Source organism: Notothenia rossii (assembly GCF_949606895.1).
Source record: "Notothenia rossii genome assembly, chromosome: 5".
Lineage (NCBI taxonomy): Eukaryota > Metazoa > Chordata > Actinopteri > Perciformes > Nototheniidae > Notothenia > Notothenia rossii.
In genome coordinates this window covers 47,760,808-47,775,456 of record NC_136903.1, presented here as the reverse complement: position 1 = coordinate 47,775,456, position 14,649 = coordinate 47,760,808, and the positions used below count along the sequence as shown (strand labels likewise).

The 14,649-nt window shown below is 40.8% G+C and overlaps 1 protein-coding gene across 5 annotated transcripts in view; it reads left to right on the top strand.

Annotated features, from left to right (window-relative positions):
* The window catches only part of LOC307039968 (calcium-dependent secretion activator 1), a 202,621-nt gene extending 188,269 nt beyond the window's left edge, over nucleotides 1-14,352 (top strand). For 2 of the 5 annotated variants that reach the window (XM_079682442.1, XM_079682443.1), the window contains exons 26-27: nucleotides 10,718-10,822; nucleotides 12,364-14,349. In XM_079682442.1, the coding sequence (XP_079538568.1) occupies nucleotides 10,718-10,822; nucleotides 12,364-12,537 (279 nt within the window). In that variant the 3' untranslated portion in view covers nucleotides 12,538-14,349. Of the gene's footprint in view, nucleotides 1-10,386; nucleotides 10,601-10,717; nucleotides 10,823-12,363 lie in introns of all 5 variants that reach the window. The other 3 variants (XR_013808378.1, XM_079682440.1, XM_079682441.1) reach the window with 3 other exon arrangements.
* Nucleotides 14,353-14,649: the final 297 nt, after the last annotated feature.

Here is a 14,649-nt window from a genome sequence, read left to right as displayed (position 1 = left end):
CTGCCCGGTAGAAATGCCCACTGATCCACTGTGCTGCCGTCCCAGCTGTGTCACACTGGGCATCGGTCAGCCAGGGTTTGCCTTTTGTGTCACCGGCACAATGAAAACAGTTTGAGACCTGTGAGTTTGTTGAGCCCAGAACTCCACTTTGTCCTAATTTCAGAGTCCTTCTGCTCCCTCTTCCTCATCAATATACACAATTCCCTAACTGAAAGAAAGGAAAAAGAAAGATACAGAAAATGACAATATATGGCACAGTTGCTGACCTTCTGTGTAAACCCATTTCTCTGTCCAGGGCAGATACCTTTGAATATATATGTAGAGGTCCCTTCTTTCACAGTCTTCCATCCAGACACCACTGACCAAGCTAAATAAAATGGCTACAGAGAAGGGGCAAAGTCTAATACAGTATATATCCTAATAAAAAAAATCTGACCCTTGGTAACTCCAGCCCACTTTTTGCAGCCATTGCTCAGATGTGCGGAGGCGTCAAAGTGATAGTCAGAAGCATATCTGACAGCAAATGATTCGCTCTGAGTGGTCAGAATACATATGAAGCAAACTGAGGTCTTAAGGCAACTAGTATAACTAATATAATTCAGCTCAATATGAGCAATGACTAAAATGGAAGCACAGAATATTGGATAACCAAAGACGTGTTTACAGGCTGACCACTGAGTATAAGCGTAGGTCGGGAGTTTTTAAATGTATCCACCATGAACAAATATTTTTTTAAAGATCTGGTTTGAGGGGCTGATATCCTAGCTTGGTGTGGATAGAAGGTCAAGGAGTAAAGATGCAGATTTATGTTATGCCCATTAGTGTGGATGTGGCCAGAGGGATGACATCATCCAGTGCAGGATGCTGAGCCCCATTAGCCCGCAATGAAAGGCTCCATTTGTTCTCTGAGGGTCAAGCTTAGTCCTGCTGTCAGGTGACAAGGTGACTGGAGCTGGAGGGGAGGGGGCCTGCTGGAGTTGGTACTGAGATTGGGGTTTTGGGGGGGGGGGCTGCAGTCCTACTGTGTGTGTTACTATGGTAATTGAGTGTGGTCCTCAATGGGCCCTCTCTGCTGAGCGGGACTAGAATAGGCCAGCGGTGGGCTCTGAAAGCAGAGCAGGTAGGATTAGACAGGCCCTTTGTCCACAATGCATAATGTCTTGCAGTCAGATTTAAACCCCCCCACCCAGAGCAACCTCAGATTTGTTTCCTTATTTCCGTCTGTGAGCATATATGGGCTATGTGCAGGGTTGAGAGAGTTGTTTTAAAAATGTAATCCCTTACAATTACTAGTTCTCAGAAACCTAATCTGAGTATATAAAACTAAGGTAACCTGTTACGTTACGCAACTTTTTGGTTACTTCAATATCAAATGCAAAGTAGATATATAAGAGAGAAAAGAAATAACAATAAGATGCTATCTAGTTAAGGGTATTATGTAAAGCAACAAAACAATATCATCTTAGAAAAGAAGAAAACACGATATTTGGCATAAAAAATGATTAATCTTAAATTAAAGGTAAGGCCTGCAGAATAGTATTGTTTACAAATGCTGTATAAGTGTAAACATATATTAAAAGCAGTATTTTTTGTTTATTAAATCAGGTGTCCACCTTTTGAATTTGAAAAAATTAAATATATAAATATATATATATAAGACAAGGCAGTATGTCTACCTATAATACATTTGTAGTCGTTTTCAAATGTGTCATAGCGTTGTAATCCTGCTAGATATCCCCATTTCTGAAAGATGAACCACAATCTGATTACACATGTTTCTGATGTAACTGTAAGGGAATTAGGTAATCCTGTCATCCTGTCATCAGTTACTCCCCAGCCTGGCAATGAGTCTTTTCAGTGTGAGCATGTGTGTTTGTAAGAAGTGGTGTTGCTCTATGGCACTCAGTGGCCTTCCCTCTCTCTCATGTATCCTGCCACTTGTCATCAGTGTTGCCGAAGCAACAATCATCATTCCAGGCCTCCTGCTAATTGCAGACACAGCTGGGTCTCAGCAGGACATGCTCTCCCTCTTTCTCTTATTCCTACACACATAAACACACAGAGTCGCAGCGTAACGTTTGTATGCCCATGAAAAAGGGATCCCAATCAATTGCAATTACTTATTTTAATCGGTTTGTTGTAAATTATCTGCAAATGAGATGATGAATTTATTTTGAATTAGCTTTACTTAATTTGTTTTGCACTCATTTGAACAATTACCTATCTTTAATTTGTGCAATCACACACTTCACTAAGGTGTTTAAGAGATCTCTTTTGGGAGAAGTCACACAAGATGATGAAGAGACATCTTCTGAACACATAATATATATACAAACCAACATATACTTATACATATACTTTGTTGAGAACTGTAGTCAACGGTTAGGGTTAGGTCACACAGTCACACATGATGTGTGTGTGCATGGACACATACATAAGCAGGTTTAATGAGTGTAGCTAATGCATACTGCAGACCAGGCATATGTTTTTTTCATACATTATCTTTCAACTTTTCTACTTCTATTGGACGTTTCATTCCCCTGTTATGGTTTTATTCATTTGATCTTTAATTGTTAATCTCTTTTGTTTGTTTTGATATGCATTATATACATTAGAAATAACTGATCATCTTCCTGAAATGCACAAATGATTATTGATATAATATATATACCGCTGGATGAAGGTTCTACATGTATCAAAGGATGGTAAACGCATTGTAATAACCACAGCCGTGTGTATGCACTGTTGTTGCTGGAGAACCTCACTGATGTGGCACAATTAGTAACATTTCACCTCTTCTTTGCAACACTTTATAATGACAGGTTTAAAGATTGGTGGAGCTTTGAGAAGTATTAATGATGTCCTGGTCAAGACAGCTGCAAACAAGTACATTTAAATAAAGCAGACACTCAGGATATGAAGGAAACAGGTTGAAGGTTGTGTTAGGGTTGATCCAATGTGGAGATCTTTCTGCAGGAGCTGTGTGATGCCTACACTCCCCAAACTTGTTTTACTTGATTATGATAGCTCATTTTGCGGAATGAGTTTTGCAGCTTTATTAAATAAAGACATATGAGCCCGCTTGACAACATTCAGTAAGCATGGACAAAACTGTTAAACAACACTGAATGCCTTCTTTTAAAAGGTCTGTTCTATGTTAATGTTGATGTGTTCCTGTAGTCAGACAGCCCTAGGAATGATTGAAGGGCACTGCATAAGTGTAGCATTCATAGCAGTCCAATCACAGATTTATATTAAAAAACAAAATTTCAGACGGACCTAACGATCAATGCAAACGTTCAGTCCTTCAATGCACCCCTGGGATTATCCAGCAAGTGATGAACAAGTATTGTGGTTCCTACTCAGCCTTACATTTAACAAGCACACACACACACACACACACACACACACACACACACACACACACACACACACACACACACACACACACACACACACACACACACACACACACACACACACACACACACACACACACACACACACACACACACACACACACACACACACACACACACACACACACACACACACACACACACACACACACACACACACACACAGGAGCAGCAGAGGCAGAAAGAGGCAGAGTCCCAGGTTGCTTGTAATCCCTGTGTACCCCCTGCGGTGAGGCTCCTCCTCAGACCCAACATTCCTGGCAGCACAATAGCTCCTGAGCGGCCCCACAAAGGAGGCCTCTGACCTGACAAATCAGTTGGCTTTTTGGGGGTTGTGTGTGTGTGTGTGTGTGTGTGTGTGTGTGTGTGTGTGTGTGTGTGTGTGTGTGTGTGTGTGTGTGTGTGTGTGTGTGTGTGTGTGTGTGTGTGTGTGTGTGTGTGTGTGTGTGTGTGTGTGTGTGTGTGTGTGTGTGTGTGTGTGTGTGTGTGTGTGTGTGTGTGTAATTCACCTTTAATCAAGAGCACATAATTGAGAGCATGCAGAAGGGCCCTTGTCTTTATTATCACATGTTTGAACTGGATATCAAATATAGTTTCAGTCAGAAGTAGAACCTCAACAGCTTTTGTGAACCATTTTTTAAAGGTACAGATAAGGCTAGCAAGTGCTTACACAGTCCAAATGAATCTTGAACGTCTGGGTTCTGTTCCTGTTTCTGAACACCTGTCAGTAAGAAAACATGTGTTATAAGTATTCAAATGAATATGGAAACCTGGGAAATAACTTTACTAGGCCACTTACTGTAGCATTTGGTTCAATCCATTTGTCTACAGGTAGGATGGTGACATTTAATAAGTAGTGTCAATTTCATTAATATACTCCGAAAGCACAAACCATTACGTTGCGGGTTATAATCTAACCCGAATGAAACGCCCTATCATAAAACTGGATTAAGGAAAACTGTCTTGGACACAGCTTATGTTTAACATCCTAAATGCATCTCAGCAGTCTTTGTGTCCAGTTCTTCTGGTGACAAATGTAAACCATTCTGATCTGATGATGGATCAACAGTCACTTTCTATTTTCTTAAATGAGGAAAGTGGTACTGCATTCATGACCTTAGTTCCTGTGACTCTATTACCTTGTACTAACTGTCATACATGGCATTAGTATGAATTGCATGTAGTGCTCAGCTTATACATACATCTAGGTTACGTCTTTATTTTGTTTCAGATGGGTCAATTGATCCATTCTGATGCACATTTCTGCTTGCCATTCTTCACAGTGCTCTCAGATGATGTAGGATGTGTCAGCTCTGGTGAAACTTGAAGCAATGAGCTGTGTATGCTGTTGCCCTTGAATAGTAAAAAGGCCAGTTCTTATTACACTACACAGAAAATATATGCAAAAGGGTCATGAAAGAGGTGAGGTGGGTGGGGAGGGGAAGAAGGAGAGGTGTGCCATTTTTTGCATCAAATCCTGCTGGTGGCAGGCCCCCCCTGCCAAGCGCCATGTGAATACTTGGGTGTTAACAGTGGCTTGGAGGCAAGGTTTGTGAGTGTGTGTGTGGCGGTGTGCGGGGGGTTTTCGGTGGGATTGGTGGGTTGGTGTCAGATGGGGGCAGGAGGTCGCTCTCTCTCCCAACTCTCGCTTGAAGGGGGATGAACCGGCAGATGTATATGTGTGTATTGTGGGAGTGTGTGTGTTGTGTTGTGCAGAGCGTGCATATCGCCTGTGTATAGGTAGGGTTCATAAGCATGTCGTTAGGTGACAAAACACACACAAATGCACACCCACAGATAACCGGTTGAAGGAATGGAAGGCCTTCCTTCAGATGGAACTCGTTAGAATGTCACAGATTTGATCCCTGTCGGGTTATGGCATTATGTATTCAGAGCCATATTACGCTTGTTTTGGCTGTCAACAAGCGCTAGCCCCCTGCTGATCCCCATGCAGCCTCAAAAGAGAGCTTGGGTGAATTTGTCTGTTCTGATGATTTTCTTTTGTTAGTTACTGCCAAGAGGAACAAAGCAAGAGGGACCATCACTGTTCAATTGACAAGCTCAACAAACGCGTAGTAGCTTAAACTTCACAAACATTTCGACCTATGTCTGACCCAGCCCTGGAACACTGTCTCCAAGTTCAGGCTAACATTGTTGCCCGAGCTTTTTAAGTAAACACAGTTGGTTTGAAGAGCTCAGCAGATCCATGTTAGAGATGGTGAAAGGTATCCTGCAAAAATAAGAAATAGCAAGCCTCATTGTTTAGGATGAAAGCGGATCGGAACAATAAATAAATGATATTTCCAGATGAAGGATTTGGACTATCTTAACGTCTCTGTTGTCATTCTACGCACAGCTACTTTGTATTACTTTCTGCTCCTACAAATGAGGGCAACTCTTCAAATGCCTTTGAGAAATTGCTCTTCAAAACGTGTCCATAGTTGTTCTGTTTGGTAATTTGGCAACTTCAAACTCGTTTGCCTTCAGATTTTGTGAAATCACTTACATTTCCAGAGTCCATAAAAGCAGATGTAGTCCAAATGTATGCCCAAGCCCATTCCCTTATGGCAACATGTTTCACGCATTAAGCTGCTAAGGGAACTTTTTTTAAAAGGATTCTCAATTCTCATAATACGTTTTACTGTATGCTGAATCCCAACACTGTGTTCTGACTCGGAATGCCTTTAAACTCACTTGACTCATTCCAAAAGGTTAACAGCTGCATTCGAAAAATATTGGTTTCTTGATAAAAGATAAAAGCATATTTTGGATGAATTCAGAATGGCGCCATGCTTAATTTCCAACCAAAATACATTTTAAATTTGCATCAGTCAGATTGACTTGCTTCTTCTTCATAGCAAACACAGCAGAGGTGCATAGGTACTGTATAGAGAGCCAAAACTTGATTTCTCTCAAAGTTAATATAAATGAAACTGGTTGTCTTAACATAAAGGTATAGGTTTGTTACATTATCCATGATAGCCTCATCTTTCTATTGATCATATTCATTAAAACATTTGAAAAGGAAATACAGAATGGAGAAAAACCCTAACCCAAAACCAGTGGGAACGTACTGTAAGCTAGGAAGCCATGGGAAGGCTTCTCAGGATCCTAGGATTGAGAGCCGATGCTTCATATAATCTACCCTCCAGGGCCATCTGAAACAGCTGGGAAATGAACAGCTGGGAGCCTGATTGTGCATGCAATGTCTAGCACATGGCCCATCTGCATGGAAGTATCCCTATGATTACTTTCCTAAAATGACTCGTTTCAAGACAACTTGAGAATAATTCCCCTCTCTAGTATCAGCCGATTGGATAATCACCCACGATTATATAAAACAAATGGTCTTGCAAAGATTTGAGGGATAAACTTCTGTCCTTTTCTGGATCATTCCATGATGGATATCTGAAGGATTTTAAGTTTTTTTACAGAAATGACAGTTTATACCATGGCAGCTGGAAAATACTATTTGGTGATTGGATAAGAAACTGGATTTCAGTCAGAAGTAGAAGTTCAATAACTTTTGTAAACCATTGTTAAAGGTACAGATAATGCAAGCAGAGTCAAAACATGATGTACAATCACAATTAAAATGTCTTATAATTATGTAAATATAATGGGAATCTGGGAAATAACCTTGCTCATATAGCATGTGGTCACTCCATGTGTCTACAGGTAAGGATGGTGACATTACATAAGTGGGGTCAATAGCATTATAATGCAAAAGCACAAACCATCATTTTAGGGAATATAATCTATACCGGATATGAGTAGATTAAGGAAAACGGTTTTGAACGCAGGTTATGGTTAACATATTCAATGCATTTCAGCAGTCTTTGTGCCCGGTTCTTCTGGGGGAAATGTAAACCAGTCTGATCTGATGATGGATCAACAGTCACTTTGTCATTTTTAAATGAGAAACGTGGTACTGTTTTCAAACTGGCATTAAAAAGATCTTAAAGTTGACGAAATTCACAGGCATTATGTGTACACAAGATGTCCCTGACAGACCTCCAAAATGCCAGTCATGGCAGCAAGAAGACTTGTGACATGGCTGTCAAAGCCTCTTTTTATATAAAATGAAGAGGAGTAAAGCGGAACAGGACACAAAATGGCTGCTATGGCTGCAGATGGGAACTGTGTGACACGGTGCAAAGTCTAAAGAAAAGGAGAAGTGAGGAAGGAGTGTATGAGAGAAGAGGGAGAGCAGCCAGTCAGTGGATCAGTCACTCCAGGCCTGGCCTCTCAGCGGGGGGTTGTGCTCGGGGCGAGATCACAGGCCTGCTGCCACGCCGGAGCCTTCACAGGCACACAGCGACAGAGAGGGAGCTGCTGGCAGCGGGTCGCCTCTCTGATTCACCCCGCCTCAGCAGCCATCTCTCTGCACCCATGTTCCGCGGACTGAACTTGAACCACATGTAGACCTGCTGTTCATGCAGGTCTGATCCGCTGTCCTTCTGAACACGTTTTGTTCTTTTGTGTTTGGTCTGATCCAAAAATCCAAATAATTTTTTTGTACTATAATAAGTAATTGTTAGTGCAGACAAGTTTGAGCTAAAACTGTGTCTATGGCTTTTCAAGTAAACCGAGTTGGTTTGAAGAGCTCAATAGATCCATGTTAGTGAAGGTCAAACGATTCCTGCAAAAATATAAAACAACATGCCCCCCTGTTTAAGATGAAAGTCTGAGGTTAATAAGTTACAACAAATAAATACAGTTGGGTAAGTATTTAAAAGTTAAGGCATCAACAAATACACCTACAAGTTCGGTTGGTGTTCATCAACTGCCATCTCTACAAGCAACCACGATGCATACATAACGTAGTCGATTGAGGTCAATTATTCTGTCGGAACGACACAGTCCCTGTCTTAGCCCCACGTTAGCTGAGTTTAGCAGTGTTATCTTACCTGACAGTATTTGTTTCACCATGTTAGGCTAGGGCACTGCATACACAGGTTCAAAGGTAACGTCACAGTACAAGTAAAGGTTCAAGTAAAAACCTGTTCGGACAGTTTGTTTTTAGTACTTTGTTTTTTCATAGTACTCATGTGTTTATTTATTTGACTAAAGCTCATATTTAATCATTAAGATATAAAGAGTACACTTTCAAGGATAAAATGTATGTTGTACAATTCACCCCATGGCATGACATCTGTTTCAAACACACAGACATATAGTAAACACACTGCTACACCCTTCCTCTAAATTTCTCTTCCCATTCTTAGCCAGCCCCCCATCCATTCTGCTGTGACCCTGACTGTTGAAAGTCAGTCGACTTCTATTAGTATCAGCCCCGCTCATCATTATCCATCAATTAGACTGGCAACATTCAGGGCCCACAGAGAAACATCTGCAGCCTGTAGGCTCTGTTTCTGCAGAGGTCACTGTGAGAGAAGGCTTCTCTAAATAAAGCAGTGGCAGATTTTCAAGGTTGAAGCTTGATATACCTATGTAAATGGTAGTCACAAGTGGTGGCTCTGATTCTTCAGTACGTTGTGAGTACTGAATTGTGTTAATTGCATTGAAAAGCAAATGTTGCCAATATAGAGGACCCAACTAAATACAGTAACACGCTGCAAAGACAGAAACCAAAACCAAAACATGCGGGGACCAGCACAGCAATGGACACTTTTTTCAGGTGAAACTAAAAAGTTTTGAACATGCGTTGTTAACATATTTTTTGGCTTATGACTTTTTTGAAGTTGGTTATCCATCTGTAATGTTGGGAAATAAGTTTAAATTTGTTCCCACGTTTATGGAGTGAAACATTTGTATAATACTTTAGAGCTTTGAAAAAAAGATAGTTCCTATACAGTACTGCAAAACTGAATAATCTATGTAAACATCACAAGCGTACTAAAAACTAAATACCAATTAAGAAAATATTAAGAAACTGACAAATATGTCTGGCACATAATAGGTCCAGTCTGTTTGGGAACACTGTAAAGTCCAACCCAGAACTGCCGCTGGCTATGTTTCCTTAGCAGTTCTGTATCTGAATGAGATGTTACTGGGATTCATTTGTTGTGTACACAAGCCCAGAATCCCTCACCTTTCTGTCCTCCAGATTGAAGAGTGAGACAGCAACACTAAAGGGCAGCATGGCCTGGAACATACTGCTCAACTGACATTTAAAAGATTTGTTTCATGGAATTTGACAAGTACCCATGGCTGAACTTGCTGCTGTGCACCAAGGGCATCATAAGCGGTGCCTCCCTTTTTGTTAGGATCCCCATTAACTGGTTGATGGATCTTCCCGGGGTCTACGTTCCAGATGTTAATTAATTCTAAGCCTACAGGGATATCTGATGGCATCCCACATGACAAGTAGTACGACTGTTTCCTAGACTTTGCCGGCAAGATTGTGGGGGCATTGCTGAATGGCAGCAGACCCCCTGCCAGGGAGAAGTGCCTGCTCTGTGCTGATTGTCATTTTCTAATGGCCTGATGAGGCTGTTCATGAACATCTTCAGAGGGGACACGTCGGTCTGCTGAGGATGGGTTTGTCAACTTTGTCCCTCTGGACTCTGCCTAAATGATCCATAAAGGTCCTGACACACCAAGCCGATTTTCGGCGTTGATAGATGTCGGGCCGTCGATGAGTGTCGTGTCGCCCTACTCAGATTGGTGTGTCTTGATGCGTACTGCACCGTCGTGTCTTTTTGGCCGTGCCGACACCTTCCGCCGCCGATTCGACATGTTGAATCGGTAGGCTGTCGGCCAAATAAATCACTCTGATTGGCTGTTCAGCTAGCGAATCAGTGCATGAGAAGCGAAACAGAAGTGACAGACCCAAACAAACTATTAAGAAGGCAAATCTGAGATTTCATTTAACTCCAGCTCTCGACACAGGTTCGGGAAAGCCCCATGAGCTTCTCGCTGTAGAGTGAAAATGGAACGTACACGCTATTTGTTGTTTGTTTATATCACGCAGTCTGTTCTTCTTCTCTCGGTTATCACGCAGTCTGTCTTCCGGTTGCCTCTTTTGAATGATGAATACACACTACCGCCGCCTGCTGGTAAGGAGAGTTATTGCCACTCATGCATGCGCAGTTCGTACGTGCAACTTGGCCATCGGCTGAAGTCTTTGCGGTGTGTTCCAGTGCGGCACATGGCCAAGACGCAGAGATGTGAGGCGACGTCCCGTCGGGATGTGTTCTTTGGTGTCAGTTTGATGTGTAAGGAGGACCTTTCGAAAACGTGTTGAAATGTTGTTTTACGTGTGTGTGTGATATGTTAAGTTTCTTGTTTTTTGGACTATTAGAAAATTGTCCTCTGTGCTTCTGTTTCTACAGCAATGGTACACCAGCACAATGAACCTGCTAGGAACATGGCTGACTGACCGTATGGACCTGCAGCTCCACCTTTATCAGCTGAAGATACTCATTCGGATTGTCAAGGTAAAGACTCTACTACTACATGTACCTTCCTACACCATGTGGTGTAGAAAGGTACATAAGGCAATGTATCTTAAGGCAACAATAATTCAACCTATATCTCAACTTGTCATTGCTGCTTTCCCCACATAATCATGTACAATCTTACAAAAATACACAACGCACATTTTCTTCAGCTCTCAGGAGATGTAAGGCCTGTGCTGTACATGCTTTTAACACATCCGCGGACACTGTAGTCACACAGATTTGCATTCGGCTCAAAGTCATATTAAAAAACAGTCACATATGCAGTGCCGCCCCTCCCTACACGCAGATCACGTAGACTGCGTGGGGCCTCATCGAATGTGCAAATGCAGTGACCCTGCTGCAAGGCTCCGGCGAACTAACAGCTCACGAGCGTGCTCCACTGTGTTTGCAACTTAACTTCCAAAAGCTTCATGCTTAAACCCCCAGTAGAAGCTATATAATTTTTTTCAGACATTATACATCCACAAATAATGACACTTAGTCACAAAATGTGACTTTTAATCACCGGATTGACATTAACACTTACAGGGACCAGAGATAGTTTTAATCCAGCTAACTGGCAATACAGCCAAGCTAAAGCTGATAGCGACCGTAATATTAGAACTTCATAAACACACCTCAACACTTGAACACGTTTCAGCGTGTTGTGAACTAAAAATAAAGATCTCTATGTTTCTACACAATTGTAGATATTGTTGGTGGGCATACAGTCTATAAACAAAATATTTGTATCTTAATAGCGTTAGCTAGCAACATGGCTGAGGTTATTGCTGTGTTTGCAACTCAACTTCCAAAACAGCTCCACATGACAAAATGGGAACTACCCAATCGGCCGTGAACTGTGCGTGGTTTAGGAAGCAGTCCTGTGGAAAAGTGGTTGTTTCTCAACTCCTTTTCCTTTGGTAGTCCATAAGCATTTCCAAATAAAGGTCCCAACAAAGTTACGGGAGAAGATAAGGAGTCCATTAGAGGCGTTTCAAGCAGGGGGGGAGTTTATGTGTGAGAATCTCCCTGTCGTGAACTTTGGGACTTTTGCCTTTGCAGACCATTTACGTAAAAAAAATCCCATAGAACACAAAAGGAAAACCCCAAAAAGCATAATAGGGCCTCTTGACTTTGAGACAGAGAGCATTTTTATTTTAATTCTTGATTAGGAGGTATTAATTGTTCCTTTTTATCAACAATCAATCAAATATATCTTGTAAATGTTGTCCGGATATAGACTACTGAAACTTTGAAATAGAGCAGAAATGTATTCATAGAAGCTGTTAGGACGATGGATCAACCATTTTGCTTCAAAGCAATCATTTCTTTAAATCTCAACCCTAGTTTTTTAAATTGTGTGCAGTTTCAGGGTCTTCCATGTTCTGTCCTTCTTCAGGCTTGATATGTTTATATTTCCTGATTCAAATCATTTAGTATACAAACAAATTGATACACCAGTTAAATTCAAAATGACCGTGCATTGCTTTTCTGATGCGATGAATCTTTCTGATTGTTTTGTTTGTTTGTGATAGAAAAAGTACCGTGACTTTCGTCTCCAAGGGGTGCTGGACTCCACGCTGAACAGTAAGATGTATGACACAGTGAGGAACCGGCTGACCTTGGAAGAGGCCACGGCCTCAGTGAGGGAGGGGGGGATGCAAGGCGTTTCAATGAAGGACAGTGACGAAGAGGACAACGTTAACTAAATCAAAGGTCCTGAAAACTATAAGAAGGTCAAATCTTTCCAGAGGGTGAGCAGCATACTGCCTAGGAATCCAAACAGCCTTTCCATGAGCTCCGTGATTATTTGCTGTTTCAGTTTTTCATTCATGTAATGGTTCCACAGTTCTGTCTGACTTTATACAAGAAAAACAACATTTGTGTCCATAAACACCTGTGACACGCACGGCTGTCCTGTGAATGCAGTTAATTTAGAAACTATCTATGTAGGCTCATCAAGCTGTTATTCCTCAGAACTAAAACTGAAATGTGAGAAAACTACTGTAGTTTCCAGTGTACCCCAAAAAGGGCAAAAATGTGACAGGAGTGTGAGACAAGGGCAAATGTTCCCTGCATGCAAAGCCGCCTTATAATTAGGATGATAAAGAGCGGCAGTATGCTGCATTTACATGCAGTTCATCTTGCACAACATGAACACATGATGTAGTTCCTTCATGTTGTGCCACTTATATTATCTACAGTCCTTGTATGGTAGCCTTCCTGTTGCTTGTTGTTGAAGGTACATAGAGCACTCTTACAGTATGAAACAGTCAAATTATCCAGGTTAATCTATGATGGTTCAAAGTGAGATAATGAACCAGGCTTCTGTGTTTTTTAAACCTGCCAACAAATGGATGATGAACTCTTTAAGGTCAAACATATTGTGATTGATCCATTTGTGATTGATCCATTAAAATATATTTCAAAGTGTTTGGCAGAAGGATGGACAACTGATTCTGAATAAATTGCCATCTTTAGGTCTGACATCATAAAGGCAAGACCATATTTTTGACAAAACATTTAAATAAATACCCTAAGTCAACATCACCAGATTAATCTGCAAAGTTGGGACAAGTATGTAAGACATCAGTTTGAACCAAGCAGCTAAATGCCATTTTATCAACCGTTAAGCACATCAAGATTATTTGCATGAGAGATGAAAGTGTACACACAGAATAAATGGAATGCACATAGTTAAATGAAAGTGTTAAATATGTATGGGGAATTATCTGTGTGTTTAGGAGTTAAATTGAAAAAGAGGATTTTGAATCAAAGAGGAGAGGTCTGTTCTTCCTTTCCAGAGTGAGAAGTGTGCATGTATCCTCAACAAAGACAGTTATGCTTTGTTACTCATTTCATTTGGTGTCAAACTGCTCAAATATAAATCTCCCAACACAAGCTGCATTGTGTTGTTAAAGTAAACACGTCTTATGGTCTCACTTCTTCAAACGTTGGTACTTTTTCTTCCCATCAACCAAACACCTGTCACCATCTTCATTCTGTTTAAATGAGTTAACAAGGCAATATATATTGTTTGGTTTTGTCACACCAATAGACCTGTGTTTCACATTTTCAATTTCAAAACAAATGCTTTATTTTTATCGAATGTTATTTAAGTAATAGAGTTGCCATCTGTCTTTTATGTGCCCTGCACTTCATTCCAGAATGAATGATGGGGCTACTCCAAAATGTTGAAAGGGATTATGGGAAGTGAAGTGTGCCTGTCATTTCTCTTGTTTTCTATATTGTGCTCCTAAACTGTGCGTCCTCCTGTGTGCCGCATGTCGCCGGGTTCATTCCCTTCAGTGTTTTGCTTCATGTGTGAAGTTAGCTGTGGGCTCATGCTTCTGCCTTCTAGAAGAGACCCTCAGTCGATGAAAATTCAAATAAAGGTGAATGTGGAAAGAACATGTCGCCTCATTCATTACTGTTGCTATCATTTAAGTGGTTGAATGTGTATTCAGGACAGAAATCAGCAGAAACCTTCAGTGAAAACACTCAAACGTTGACTTTAATCAAATGTATTATGTCAACTGATTTCACATAACTGTATTAGGTTAGTTGAAAGCAATAATATCAAGTTTAAATAAATAATATTAGGTTCAACTCAATATTATTGCTTTCAACTAACCTAATACAGTTATGTGAAATCTATTGACATAATACATTTCATTTAAGTCAACTTTTCAGTGTTTTTGTGTGGACATAGATTGGTTAAAACGTCTAAATAAGTAATATATTTACTTTCAACTCCTGTTAGTTACTTTTACTATTTATATTTGGCTGACCATTTAGAGTGGACATGATAAGCAGACTGC